Source organism: Chrysochloris asiatica, unplaced genomic scaffold, assembly GCF_000296735.1.
Source record: "Chrysochloris asiatica unplaced genomic scaffold, ChrAsi1.0 scaffold00364, whole genome shotgun sequence".
Lineage (NCBI taxonomy): Eukaryota > Metazoa > Chordata > Mammalia > Afrosoricida > Chrysochloridae > Chrysochloris > Chrysochloris asiatica.
Window position 1 is genome coordinate 2,235,249 of NW_006408882.1, and position 12,633 is coordinate 2,247,881.

Below are 12,633 nucleotides of genomic sequence, written 5' to 3' on the forward strand. Positions count from 1 at the left end.
GCACGCAGGTTGTTAATGAGTCTTCCTCCAATCCTGATGCCTTATTAGTAGGTACAGTAGAATACCTAAGTCTGTAGAAACCATCAGTGACTTACAGAACCATTGCTTTTCAGCTCCATGATGTTAGATAGCTTCAGTTTACCAAACTATGGGGCCTATTTCATTATTAGCCTTTAGGGCTGCTGTTAACTATTCACTATTTTATATATGTTTTCCAGCCTGTGGTCAGCATAGCGCATATGTTAATTAATTAATAGGTCACCTTGAATTAAGAATTTGCTGCTTGGAGTGCCAACTGCCAAGGATGGACAGGCCTTAGCTTTCAGGCCTCTGCCTGGCCTCTGCCTGGGAGTCACGTTGTGAAAAGTCCTGCGCCTGTACCCTACCAGTCTGGGGAGAGGGAGGCCCCGGGAGCCTCCCTTGCTCTCTTCTCCTTCTGACCCCGTCTATCTCTGGAACACATCTGAGAAGTAGGACCTGGCCTGCTCCAATAGTGGAGACAGCTGCAGTATTAGGCTCTGGAGGTGTTCTATGGGATATGCTGCCAAGTAGTAGATGAGAGAGGAGGTGGAGTGTAAAAACCAAGGATTTGGAGGGGAAAATGTTTTTAAAACCTTCAGAAGCCACATGTAATAGAGAGAAGGATTCAGGAGGGTTTGGGGCTGACTAGATTGTCTATTCGCCTGTGAGAAGCATCTGGCTCTCCAGCTAATGTGATAAAGTAGCAGTGAAGGGATCTTTTTTTTTTTTTTCACCACCACCACCTCCCCCCACTCTTGTCTTCTCTCACTTGCCTCCTCCAGGCTCCGGGAAGAAATGGGGAGGTGACAATTGAAGGCCACCCAGGAGAAAGTCAAAGAGCGGGATTGCCCTTTGCAGAGCTGGCTGGGACATAGATGTATCTCCCCCAGTGGAAAATTGTCCTATCAGAGCGGAGGGAATTTCAAATAGGGCTCCAGTACATGCTCACCCAGTAAAGGGGCAGGTGAGCGCGCTTCAAAGGGAAGTTGTCTGCACTGCTCTCAGCCAATAGGCAGCTAAACTTAAGGTTCCCTCCACTTCCTGCCTGGTAAAACCCTTTGCTTACTGCTTGCTGGCTTGACAAAGGAGAGAAAAATGGGGAGAGGCAAGAAGTAAGTCTCCCTGACGGGAAGTTGGCTACAGCATTGTGAGCTTGGCCACCCTAGTGCTGCTGGGGCTGGCTCCAGTGCTTCATATTCTTGTAGAGGTTTTCAGATACATGGACTCAAGTCACTTGTCCAAGAAGGATTATTTAAAAATAAAAAGTTAACACAGTGAAATATACAAGAGGATTCTTAAAACTTCATGGACAAATGTAATGAAAAGAATGGGATTTTTCCATGAACTTTTAAAAGCCCCCTTGTATAATACGCATTGGAAGAGGGTAACATTGCATGCATATGGTTGGGTTGGGGCACCAGGCTTTTAGAAAGAATTTTTTATATTACAATGTTTTTTGTTTTTTTTAAAAATTTATATTTTTTTTTTTTTTTAATCTAGAAAGAGTAAACTCATTGTTTAAAGGATAGTCTGATAAATGTTGGAGCCCTGTGGTGCCAAGCAGAACTCTTAGGGTCCTCTCCTCAGTCCCCAGATGTTCCTTCATCGTATATCCAAAACCAAGCATCCAAACCAGTTGCTGTTGACTTGACTTCAACTCATGGCAACACCATGTGTGTCAGAGAAGAACATCCCTGCACAGGGTTTTCAGTGGTTGTGGCCTTTTGGAATTCATTCACCACGACTGTCTTCTAAGGCGCCTCTGTGTAAACTCAAACCACCAACCCTTTGGTTAACCCATTATAGTGGGTTTGTTGTTGTTTTTCAGAGTGTATGTGTGTCTTAATGCCTGTGCTTTCCCCACAGGACATCTGACTTTCTTGAGTGGCTTCAGATGTGTGATGGAGTAGGCGTCAAGACTGTACTTGGTGGTCAGCCAGCTCTATTGATCATTTACCCTCTCTCTCCTTGTATAAAATTAGGATAGAAATTGTTAATATTTGCAGAGTATTCTAAAATAAAAATCTGGCGAGGACTAGAAAGTAACCATAGCAGAGTTCTTTGAATTCTTAAAAGTGAAAAATAGTTTTTATTCCATTGTTCGTCGAGTTGGTTTTGACACATAGCAACCTTATGCACAACAGAATGGAACACTGGGTGGTTCTGTGCCAGCCTCACAATTATTCTTACACTTGAGCCCGTTACTGCTACTGCTTTGCCAATCCATTGCATTGGGAGTTGTCCTCTTTTTCACTGACTCTCCACTTTATCAAGCATGATGTCCTTCTCTAGGGACTGGTCCCTCCTGATAATATGTCTGAAGTGTTAGTTGCTAAGGCACATCTGGCTATGCTTCTTGCAACGCAAATTTTAGGTTCCATGGTGATTCTAATATTGTTCTCCAGCACGATAGCTCAAATGCATGGATTCTTCTACAGTCTTCCTTATTCACTGTCCAGCTTTCGCATCCATATGAGGTTATTGAAAATACCTGGCTTGGGTCAGGCGCACCTTAGTCCTCAAGCTGACATCTTTGCTCTTGAACACTTTAAAGAGGTCTTTCTTGTATAGCAGATTTGCCTAATGCAATATGTCATTTGATTTCTTGACTGCTGCTTTCAGGAGTGTTGATGATTGATCCAAGCAAAATAAAGTCTTTGACAACTTCAATCTTTTCTCCAGTTTTCACGATGTTACTTATTGGCACAGTTGTGAGGATTTTTGTTTTCTTTACCTTGAGGTGCAGCCCATACCGAATGCTGTGTTCTTTGTGTCTTCATCAGTATGTATATCAAGTCCTTTTTACTTTCAGCCAGCAAGGTTGTGTCATCTGCGTCTCACAATTTATTAATGAGCGTTCCTCCAATTCTGATGTCACGTTCTCCTTCATATAATCCAGCTTTTCAGGTTATTTGCTCTGCATATAGACTGAATAAGTATGGGGAAAGAACACAGAGCTGGCGCACACCTTTCCTAATTTAAAGCCATTTCCTCCATTATTATAAAACTCAGTATACGTGGATATATTTACTAATGTACTTTTACAATTGTATCTTAGTGATCTTCTAATTTAACGCCTTATTTCAAAACAGAGGAACTAGAGGCACTTTCTTTAAACTTATTCACGGTTAATTTCTAATGCTGTACCTATGAATATGTTTGTTTTATCCATAAACACCAAGTTCTAGTGACTTCTGTAAAGTTCCAGCATATTTCTGGAGAAATAAGATGAAAAAAAAGTATCATTATTTCTTACTTATTTTCAATTGTGAAGCATGTTTGAATCTAATTCATCTTTTGGAATGAGAAAGCGTTCTCTGAAGTTGTGACAAATCTTAGCAGTGTTTGTGTATTTTTTTTGTTATATGTAATATTGCCTTGACAACCAAGCTGAAGTGTTCAGCTAGGAAGGAAATGAAGTGCACAATTTGGTGTTGGGTGTCCCATCTTCCTGCTCCCTGATGTGCAGGCCTTTACTGTGGGAAAGAAAACGGAATATTATTTCATCAGAAACAAACTTGGGTTAACTTACTTTATTCCTGTGTTTTCCAGATATGCTCTTCCTTCAGGGATCAGAAGTCATATTTAAAGTGGCGTTAAGTCTGTTGGGAAGCCATAAGCCCTTGATTCTGCAACATGAAAACCTAGAGACCATAGTGGACTTTATCAAAAATACACTACCGAACCTAGGCTTGGTACAAATGGAAAAGACCATCAATCAGGTATGGCTCAGGCTGAACCTTCCAGAGACATATGCAGTCCTGGACAGGTAGAAACTTGCATTCCTTTGTGAGCAGATGCTATTTCCTACGTCTGTGTATTCAGAACAGCATCTTATGCTGTGTCTGGCACGGGGGAGGCACATAGCAAACATTCTTTGTGTGTTGAGGTGCAACTGAGTGACTCAGCAGTGTGTGTGTATGTGTGTTGTGAGTGAGATGCTGCCTGGTAACACAGCAGTGATGTTCACGTGGCATCATAGCACACATTATCAGGGCAAAGTTTCTGCCCTCTTCATTCATGATACTGTGTTATTCTAAAATGCACGCATTTTTGTAATGTAGCCTTTTATAAAATGAATGCTTTAGTTTTTCTTCTGAATGGTATTTGTTGAAATTTCCTAAAAAGAGCTGTTTGATAGCAAAATTATTATAAAACAAAAAAACACCAGACACACCGTAATGGAGTCGATTCTGGCTTCTAGCAGCCTATCGGACAGAGAAGAGCTGCTTCCTAGGGTTTCCACAGCTGGAAGTCTCTACGGAAGCCGACTGTTTCGTCTCGCTTCAACAGAGTGGCTAGGAGGTTCAGACTGCCAACTTTGCATTTAGCAGTCCAGTGCTTAACCTCCTGCACCACCAGGACTCCTTAAAGTTGTGCTGCTGTTGTGTGCTGTCAGGTTGATGGAGGCGGTATGCCTTAGAGTCGGCTCCGACTCAGAGTCCCCTTGCCTATCTGCAAATCTCTACAGGAGCAGAAAGCCTCATCTTTTCCTGTGGCTCCCCTGGTAGTTTCAAACAGCTGACCTTGAGATGAGCAGTCTGACTCGTAACCACTACACTACCAGATGTTGTTAAGTGCTCTCAAGTCGGTTCCATCCCATAGCGACCCTGTACAGGGTTTCTAAGGAGTGGCTGGTAAGCTTGAACCATTGACTTTGCGGTTCAAATGACTTTGCAGTCCAGAACATTAACCCACAGTGCCACACCAGGACTCTAGACAGGGAGCATATATTCTATAAGTTTGTTCCATGACATGCTTTTCTGCAAAATTCAATTCTACATTTTCCTTTTCGGTACTTCAATATAAAGTGCATCTGTTACTCTCTGAAATGGTGGAGTTAAGAGGTGGATTTGACTGGGAATTACAACTAGACAAGTTAGTAAATTGTCTGGGGTGGTGGTGGTGGTTAATTGCTGTCTAGTTGGTTCTGATTCATCGTGAACCCTGTACAGGTTTTCTGAAGAGCAGCTGGTGGGTTTGAAATGCCAACCTTGTGGTTAACAGTCTACTGTTAATCCTACAGCGCCATGCCAGGAGTCCGGGTTGGTGGTAGGAGCAGAGTGGTCAAGTCACCATTGGAAGTAGCCAGAGGCTAAAAAGGTTCTGGTAGAGATTCCTCTTATCAGTTACCTCAGAGTCAGCAGTCACAACTCTTGTAAGCCTAGAACTTTAACTCGCTTACTCCAGATTTAATGAGAAGAGGGAACAATTTGTTGTTAAGTGCCGTCGAGTTGGGTGCGACCCATATCGACCCTGTAGAGGGTTACCGAGGAGCAGCTGGTGAGCTTGAACTGCCAACCTTGCAGTTCAAGTGGCTTTGCAGTCTGACGCATTAACCCACAGCACCACACCAGGACTTCTTAGGCAACAGCAAATAGGTAAGCGATTTTACAAACATAATAAAGCCCTGCTGTCAAGATTTCTCAAAATCCAAAAGGAAGCCAGTGGTTCCAGCAAATCACACCCAGGGGCCTGTTTGTGGGTCAGTAGCTGCCCAGCCTGAGGCGCTAAACACAAGAAAAAAAAACACCTGTAGCTGGGAAAAAAGGATGTTTCCCAGCACTTGGCAGTTTGGATGTCTGTGTGCACATTGGCATCGTGAAAATGCTATTGTTGCCCCACTCGGCGCTTACCGCCATCTAGTGCTTACCTCTCCATGTGTGGCACGTCTCCGGCACCTGCCTCCTGACATGCACAGCCCTGACTGTCGGGTCCTCACTAAGCCAGGTTATGTGGGAAGATGTATACACACATGATCTCATTTGATGGCAACCCATAAGGAAAATAGGGCTCAAGGTAGCTAATTACCCAAATTTATCCAGCTATGCCACCGGTATTTTAAATACCAGCAGGGTCACCCATGGTGGACAGGTTTCAGGAAATGAGCTTCCAGGCGAATACAGACTAGGAAGGAATGACAAACTACTTCTGAATATTTAGTCACTGAAAACCTTATGAATAGCAGAGAAACACTGTTAGATATAGTGCCGGAAAATGAGCCCCTCAGGTTGGAAGGCACTCAAAATGTGACTGGGGAAGAGCTGCCTCCTCAAAGTAGAGGTGACCGTGATGATGTGAATGGAGGAAAGCCCACGGGACCTTCAATTGCTGATGTGGCACAACTCAAAATAAAGAAAAACAGCTGTGAACATCTATTAATAATCGGAACATGGAATGTATGAAGTATGAATCTGGGAAAATTGGAAGTTGTCAAAAATGAAATGGAATTCATAAACATCAGTCTCTTAGGCATTAGTGAGCTGAAATGGACTGGTATTGGTGATTTTGAATCTGACAACCACATGGTTAACTATGCCGGGAATAACAAATTGAAGAGGAATGGTGTTGCATTCATTGTCAAAAAGAACATATCCAGATCAGTCATGAGGAACAGTGCTGTCTGTGATAGGATAATATCCATGTGAAGTATGAATATTCCGGAACACTTGTGCTCATGAGGAATCTGGACCTGGACCAAGAGGCAGTTGTTCGAACAGAACATAGGAACAGTGAATGTTTTAAAATTCAGAAAGGTGTGTGACATGGCTGTATTCTTTCACCATACTTTTTCAACCTGTATGCTGAGGAAGTAATCCAAGAAGCTGGATTTTTTGACGAAAAATGTAGCTTCAGGATTGAGGAAGACTCATTAACAACCTGAGATATGCAGATGATACAACCTTGCTTGCTGAAAGTGAAGAGGACTTAAAACATTTACTGATGAAGATCAAAGAGCACAGCCTTCGATATGGATTACATCTCAATGTGAAGAAAACAAAAATCCTCACCACTGGACCAATAAACAACATTCTTATCAACGGAGAAAAGACTGAAGTTGTCAAGGACTTCATTCTTCTTGGATCAACTATCAACACTCATGAAAGCAGCAGTCAAGAAATCAAACGACATATTATTAGGCAAATCTGCTGCACAATTGTCAATGAGCAAAAATGTCAGCTTGAGGACTAAGGTGTGCCTGACCCAAGCCATGGTATTTTCAATAACCTCATATGTATGCGAAAGCTGGACAGTGAATAAGGAAGACCATAGAAGAAGTGATGCCTTTGAGTTATGGTGTTGGAGGAGAATATTGAAAGTGCCATGGGCTGCCCAAAGAACCAATAGATCCGTTTTGGAAGAAGTGCAGCCAGAGTGCTCCTTGAAGGCCAAGATGGTCAAACTTTGTCTCTCATACTTCGGACATATTGTCAGAAGGGAACAGTCATTGGAGAAGGACATCATGTTTGGTAAGGTGGAGAGTCAGAGATAAAGAGGAAGACCCCCCCAACGAGATGGATTGGCCAAGTGGAAGCATCGATGGATTCAAGCGTGGCAACAATAGTGAGGTTGGCCCAGGATCAGGCAGTGTTTCGTTCTGCTGTGCATAAGGTCACTATGGGTCGGTACCGACTCGATGGCACCTAACAACAACAACAACAACAACATCCATATGTATAGATCAAATTCATCGAATTATAGCAATTTACACTGTTTCCTTTATCAAATTTTACTGACTCGATGGGATCTAACAACAGCAACAAATCCAGCTGCAAAGTGGAAGGGTGGGTTTCCCACTAGGACTCCTATCCTCTCAAAGTGCTCAGCACCCAGACCTCTAGGTGGCATTCCATCATAGCGGTTTTCTTCATTTTATCTGCGTTCCATTCCTGAAAACCGATTCTGACTCAGGGCAGCCCCGTGTGTCGTCAGAGTAGAACTGTGCTCTTGGGGTTTTCTAAGACTGAGATTTTGGAACTCAGTCACCAGAACTATCTTCCCAGGGCCTCTGGATTGACTTGAACCTCCAGCCTTTCAGTTAGCAGCTTAGCACATTAATTGCATGAACCACCCAAAGCCTTCTCAGTCCTAGTGGTGGAAATGGCTACTGTGCTCAGCTGTTAACCAAAAGATTGAAAGTTCTAGTCTACTCAGAGGCACCTTGGAAGAAAGATCTGATTATCTACTTCCAAATATTAGTTGTTGAAAACCCTGTGGAGCATAGTGCTACTTTGACATACACGGGCTTGCCATGAGTTACAGTTGTTGTTGTTGTTGTTGTTATGTGCCATGGAGTCGGTTCCGACTCATAGCGACCCTGTACAGGGTTTCCAAGGCTGTAAATCTTTACGGGAGCAGACCGCCTCATCTTTCTCCCGCGGAACCGCTGGTAGTTTCGAACTGCTGACCTTGCGGCTCACAGCCCGATTCGTAACCACTACGCTACCAGAGACTTGATAGCAACTGGATTTCTCTTTACTGATAGTGCGTACTGCATTCTCTGCCCTTGTGATTTGTTTTATGTTCATTCATTCCCTTCTTACCACTCATCTGTCAGTTTGTCACAGTGGTGACTTACATGTTGCTGTGATCCTGGAAGCTATGCCACTGAGATTTGAAAGACTAGCAGGATCACCCATCATAGATAGGCTTCAGCTGAGCTTCCAGATTAAGACAGACTAGGAAGAAGGAGACGCTGACTACTTCTGAATGTTTAGTCACTGAAAACTGTATGAACATTGTCAGACATAGTGCTGGAAGATGAGAACATTATGAATAGCACCAGAATATTGTCAGATACAGTGTCAGAAGAGGAGCCCCTCAGGATGGAAGGCACTCAAAATGCAAATGGGAAGAGCTGTCTCATCAAAGTAGAGTTGATCAAGATGATGTGAATGGAGAAAAGCTTTCAGGACTTTCATTTGCTGATGGGGCACAACTCAAAATGAGGAGAAACAGCTATAAACATTCGTTAATAATTAGAACATGGGTTATCTGAATGTAGGAAAATAGGAAGTAAGAAAAAATGAAATGGAATGCAAAAAGATTGATACCCTTAGCATTAGTGAGCTGAAATGGACTGGTATTGGCTATTTTGAATCACAGTCATGATTTACTGTGGTAGGAATGACAAATTCAAGAGGAGGAATGTCATCGCATTCATCATCAAAAAGAAAATTTTAAGATCTGTCTTGAAGTACATTGCTCCTGTCTGTGACAGGATAATACCCAGAGGAGTTTATACCACTGTTATTGAAATTTATGCACCAACCTCTAAAGCCAGTGACAATAAAATTAAAGAAGTCTATCAGCTTCTGAAGGAGTTCTGGTGTGGTGCTGTGGCTAATGCGCCAGACTGCAAAGCTGTTTGACCCACAAGGTTGGCGGTTCAAGTTCACCAGCTGCTCCTCAGAAACCCTGTACAGGGTTGCTATGGGTTGGAACCGACTCAATGGCACTAAACAACAACAACCAACTTCTTCAGTATGAAATTGATAAACATACAATCAAGTTGTATTGAAAATTGTACTTAGAATGTGAAAGTTGGAAACAAAGAGGAAGGATCAGTAGTTGGAAAATACGGTCTTGGTAATAGAGATGATGCTGGCGATCACATAGAATTTTGCAAGACCAATGACTTATTTGTTGCAATTACCTTTTTTGAACAACTAAAAGACAACTGTGCACATGGACCTCACCAGATGGAATGCATAGAAATGGTGTTGACTACATCTGTAGAAAGAGACAGTGGGAAAGCTCCATATCATCAGTGAAAACAAGGCCAAGGGCAGACTGTGGAGCATACCATCAGTTACTCATATGCAAGTTCACACTGAAGCTGAAGAAAATGAAAACAAGTCCATGAGATGTTTACCAAATCCCACGTGAATTTAGAGACCATCTCAAGAATAATTTGATGTATTAGATACTAAGGACCGAAGACTAGAAGAGTTGTGAGATGATATCAAGATCATCATTCAGGAAGAAAGCAAAAGGTCATTTTAAAAAACCACACACACAGAGAAAAGACAAGAATGGATATCAGAAGAGACTATGAAACTTGCTCTCCAGTGTAGAACTATTAAAACAAATGGAAGAAATGAAGAAGTAAAATAGCTGAATAGAAAATGTCGAAGGGCAACTCAAGAAGACAAAGTCAGATATTATTATGAAGGGTGCAAAGATCTGGAGTTAGAAAACCAAAAGGGAAGAACACGCTCAGCATTTCTCAAGCTGATAGAACTGAAGAAAACATTCAAAACTCAATGGCAGTACTGAAGGATTCTAAGGGCAGAAAGCATCCAAAGAAGATGGAAAGAGTAGAGAGAGTCACTGTACCAAAAAGAAATGGTCAATGTTCAACCATTTCGAGAGGTAGCATGTGATCGTAGCGTGCCTCCCTAACACCAAAGCACATGGCCCCACCCACTCCTCCTATGTGATGCATAATAATGAGTGTGGTAAGTGCTGGTGTGGGAGCCTGGCCAATGGAGTGGCTGAGGGCTGTGAGTTGGGACAGAAGGGACTTGGTTTAAGCCGGGCAGAAAGGAATGAGCTGGGAGAGGTGGGCGCATTTTCTTGCAGAAGGCCAGAAACACAGCTCTACTGCAACTCTTCAACTCGGCCTTGCAACATGAAAGCAGCCATGGGTAAGAGGCAAATGAAAGAGTATGGCTGTGTTACAATAACGCTTTATTGATAAAAGCACGTGGTGGATTCGGTCCATGGCCTATAATTTGTCAATCCCTGCACTGAAAGAGCAAAGTGTGCTGAGGCACTGGGGCGAGAGAACAGACAGAAAGTCGGTTGTTCAGCTTTTTGGAGGGAATTAGAAGTGTTGGGAGTGTGGAAGGTGGGCTGGGGATGGAGCTAACATCTACATGATTGAGCTTAGGTTTTCATCCTTCCAAAAGCCTGGCTCTGAAGCAAAAATCATTCCAGGCAGCTCTCAGCCCTCTTTCCTGCCGCAGTTTCCCATCTGGAACTTGACCTCTTGAGTGCTTTCTGTCAGCATTCCCGCCTCATTCTGCCCTCCCCTCCAGAGGGCCTTCTGGGCCCATGTTCTCAGACAGCAGGTTGACGTAGTGCAGCCTCTGAGAAGCCCCAAGCCCAGGTCCTTGAAGGTGCTCGGGGAAGAGCTGCTGCATGCATTCACTGCATGTCCTGTATAGTGGTAGATTGGCCATGGTGCCATTGCATTAAACACCGCCCTCTCCATAGGCAGTCTCACCGTGAGCCTGCACCCAGGTGGAAGGGAAAGCAGCTCAGGACAGAGCTCAGGAGGGGCTGATGCAAAGTGGGCAGAGTCCAAGGCAAAGGGAGAGTCTCTGAACCCTCTGGTATATTCCTCAGTGTGGCTCTCTGCCAGTAGGGCCAGGCTCCAGAATAAGGGAAACGTGGAATAAACATGGAAGGAGGAGGGTGGGAGTGTTTTCTGGTCTCTTTGAGCACCGTCTGACCATGAAGTCTCTGGTAAGTTTAAGGAAGTGAAGCAGAGTTGAAGTGGGGGTGAGGAGGGTGCTTTGGTAAATGGAGGAAAATAACCTATTTCTAAAACCCTTAATGGCTCCATTCAGTGTGTGACCTAGAGATCATCACATGGAAACTCGGAATCAGGGGTCTGTCCCTGGCCCGTGTGTGATGCAAGCGGTTTATGTTTAACCTAAATGGTAGCAGTTTGAACCTAGCCTGCTGCACTGCAGAAGAAGATAAAGACGTGGCTTTTGTAAAGTTTGCCACCAAGAAAACCCTCTACGCTGTCACACACGAGGTGCCCGTGAGTCGGAAGCCACTCTGGGGCAGTAGTTTTGAGGTTTCGGGGGGAAGGACAGAGTGCTGCTCCAAACATACTGATTCACTATATAAATTTATCAGGGTTCCCAGGGGGCCTCACAGGTATGTCTGCATGTATCAGGATCCCTGGGGACTTCCCACTCATGAAACAGCTGTCGGCAACTGTTAACACACTAAATTCCTTGTTCTACCATAAAGTGGCGGGTCAGAGAAAAAGAGGAAGACCCCCTCCCAGCAAGATGGATTGGCCAAGTGGTAGTAGCATTGATGGGCTCAAGTGTGGCAACAATTATAAGGTTGGCCTAGGACCAGGCAGTGTTTCATTCTATTGTGCATAGGGTCGCTGTGAGTCGGTACCGACTTGATGGCACCTAACAACAACCTTAATGTGGAGGACAGAAAGCAGCACCTTAGCGAGCTGAGTACCACCTCACTGCTGTGCTAAGACCCCCCACTGTTCTGCCCTTGGGAGGAGCCCTCGCCATCTGGGCAGTTTGCACCGGTAAAAAACCAACCATGGTTAAAAGACCAGTAAGTGTCTTACCTTAAGGGAGTAGGGTGCTGTGGGGAGAGTGTTTTAGTCTCACAGTATTTACAGTTGCTCACACATGGTGATAATAAAGAGCAGACCAACTGTTATTCAGTCTTGTTATTTTTTTTTAAATTCACCACAGATAATGCAGATACCTAGAGACCTTGCCCCTGAGATGAACAGATGGGAATAGGACTTAGGGCTTGTTGTTTGTTGTTGTTGTTAGGTGCCATCGAGTCGGTACTGACCCATAATGACCTTATGCACAGCAGAATGAAACATAGCCCAATCCTGAGTCAACCTCACTACTGTTGTCACGCTTGAGTCCATCGATGCTGCCACTTGTCCAGTCCATCTCATTGGGGATCTTCCTCTTTTTCTCTGACCCTCCACCATACCAAACATGATCTCCCTTTCCAGCGACTGGTCCCTCCTGACAATATGTCCGAAGTATGAGAGACGAAGTTTGGCCATCTTGGCCTCAATCTAGCACTCTGGCTGCACTT

At 43.9% G+C, this 12,633-nt stretch overlaps 1 protein-coding gene across 4 annotated transcripts in view; it reads left to right on the forward strand.

Annotated features, from left to right (window-relative positions):
- Positions 1 to 12,633, forward strand: part of TBC1D1 (TBC1 (tre-2/USP6, BUB2, cdc16) domain family, member 1) — a 385,492-nt gene that overhangs the window by 359,680 nt on the left and 13,179 nt on the right. For 3 of the 4 annotated variants that reach the window (XM_006876209.1, XM_006876211.1, XM_006876210.1), the window contains one exon: positions 3,574 to 3,743. In XM_006876209.1, the coding sequence (XP_006876271.1) occupies positions 3,574 to 3,743 (170 nt within the window). The remainder of the gene's footprint in view (positions 1 to 3,573; positions 3,744 to 12,633) is intronic. The other variant, XM_006876212.1, reaches the window with a different exon arrangement.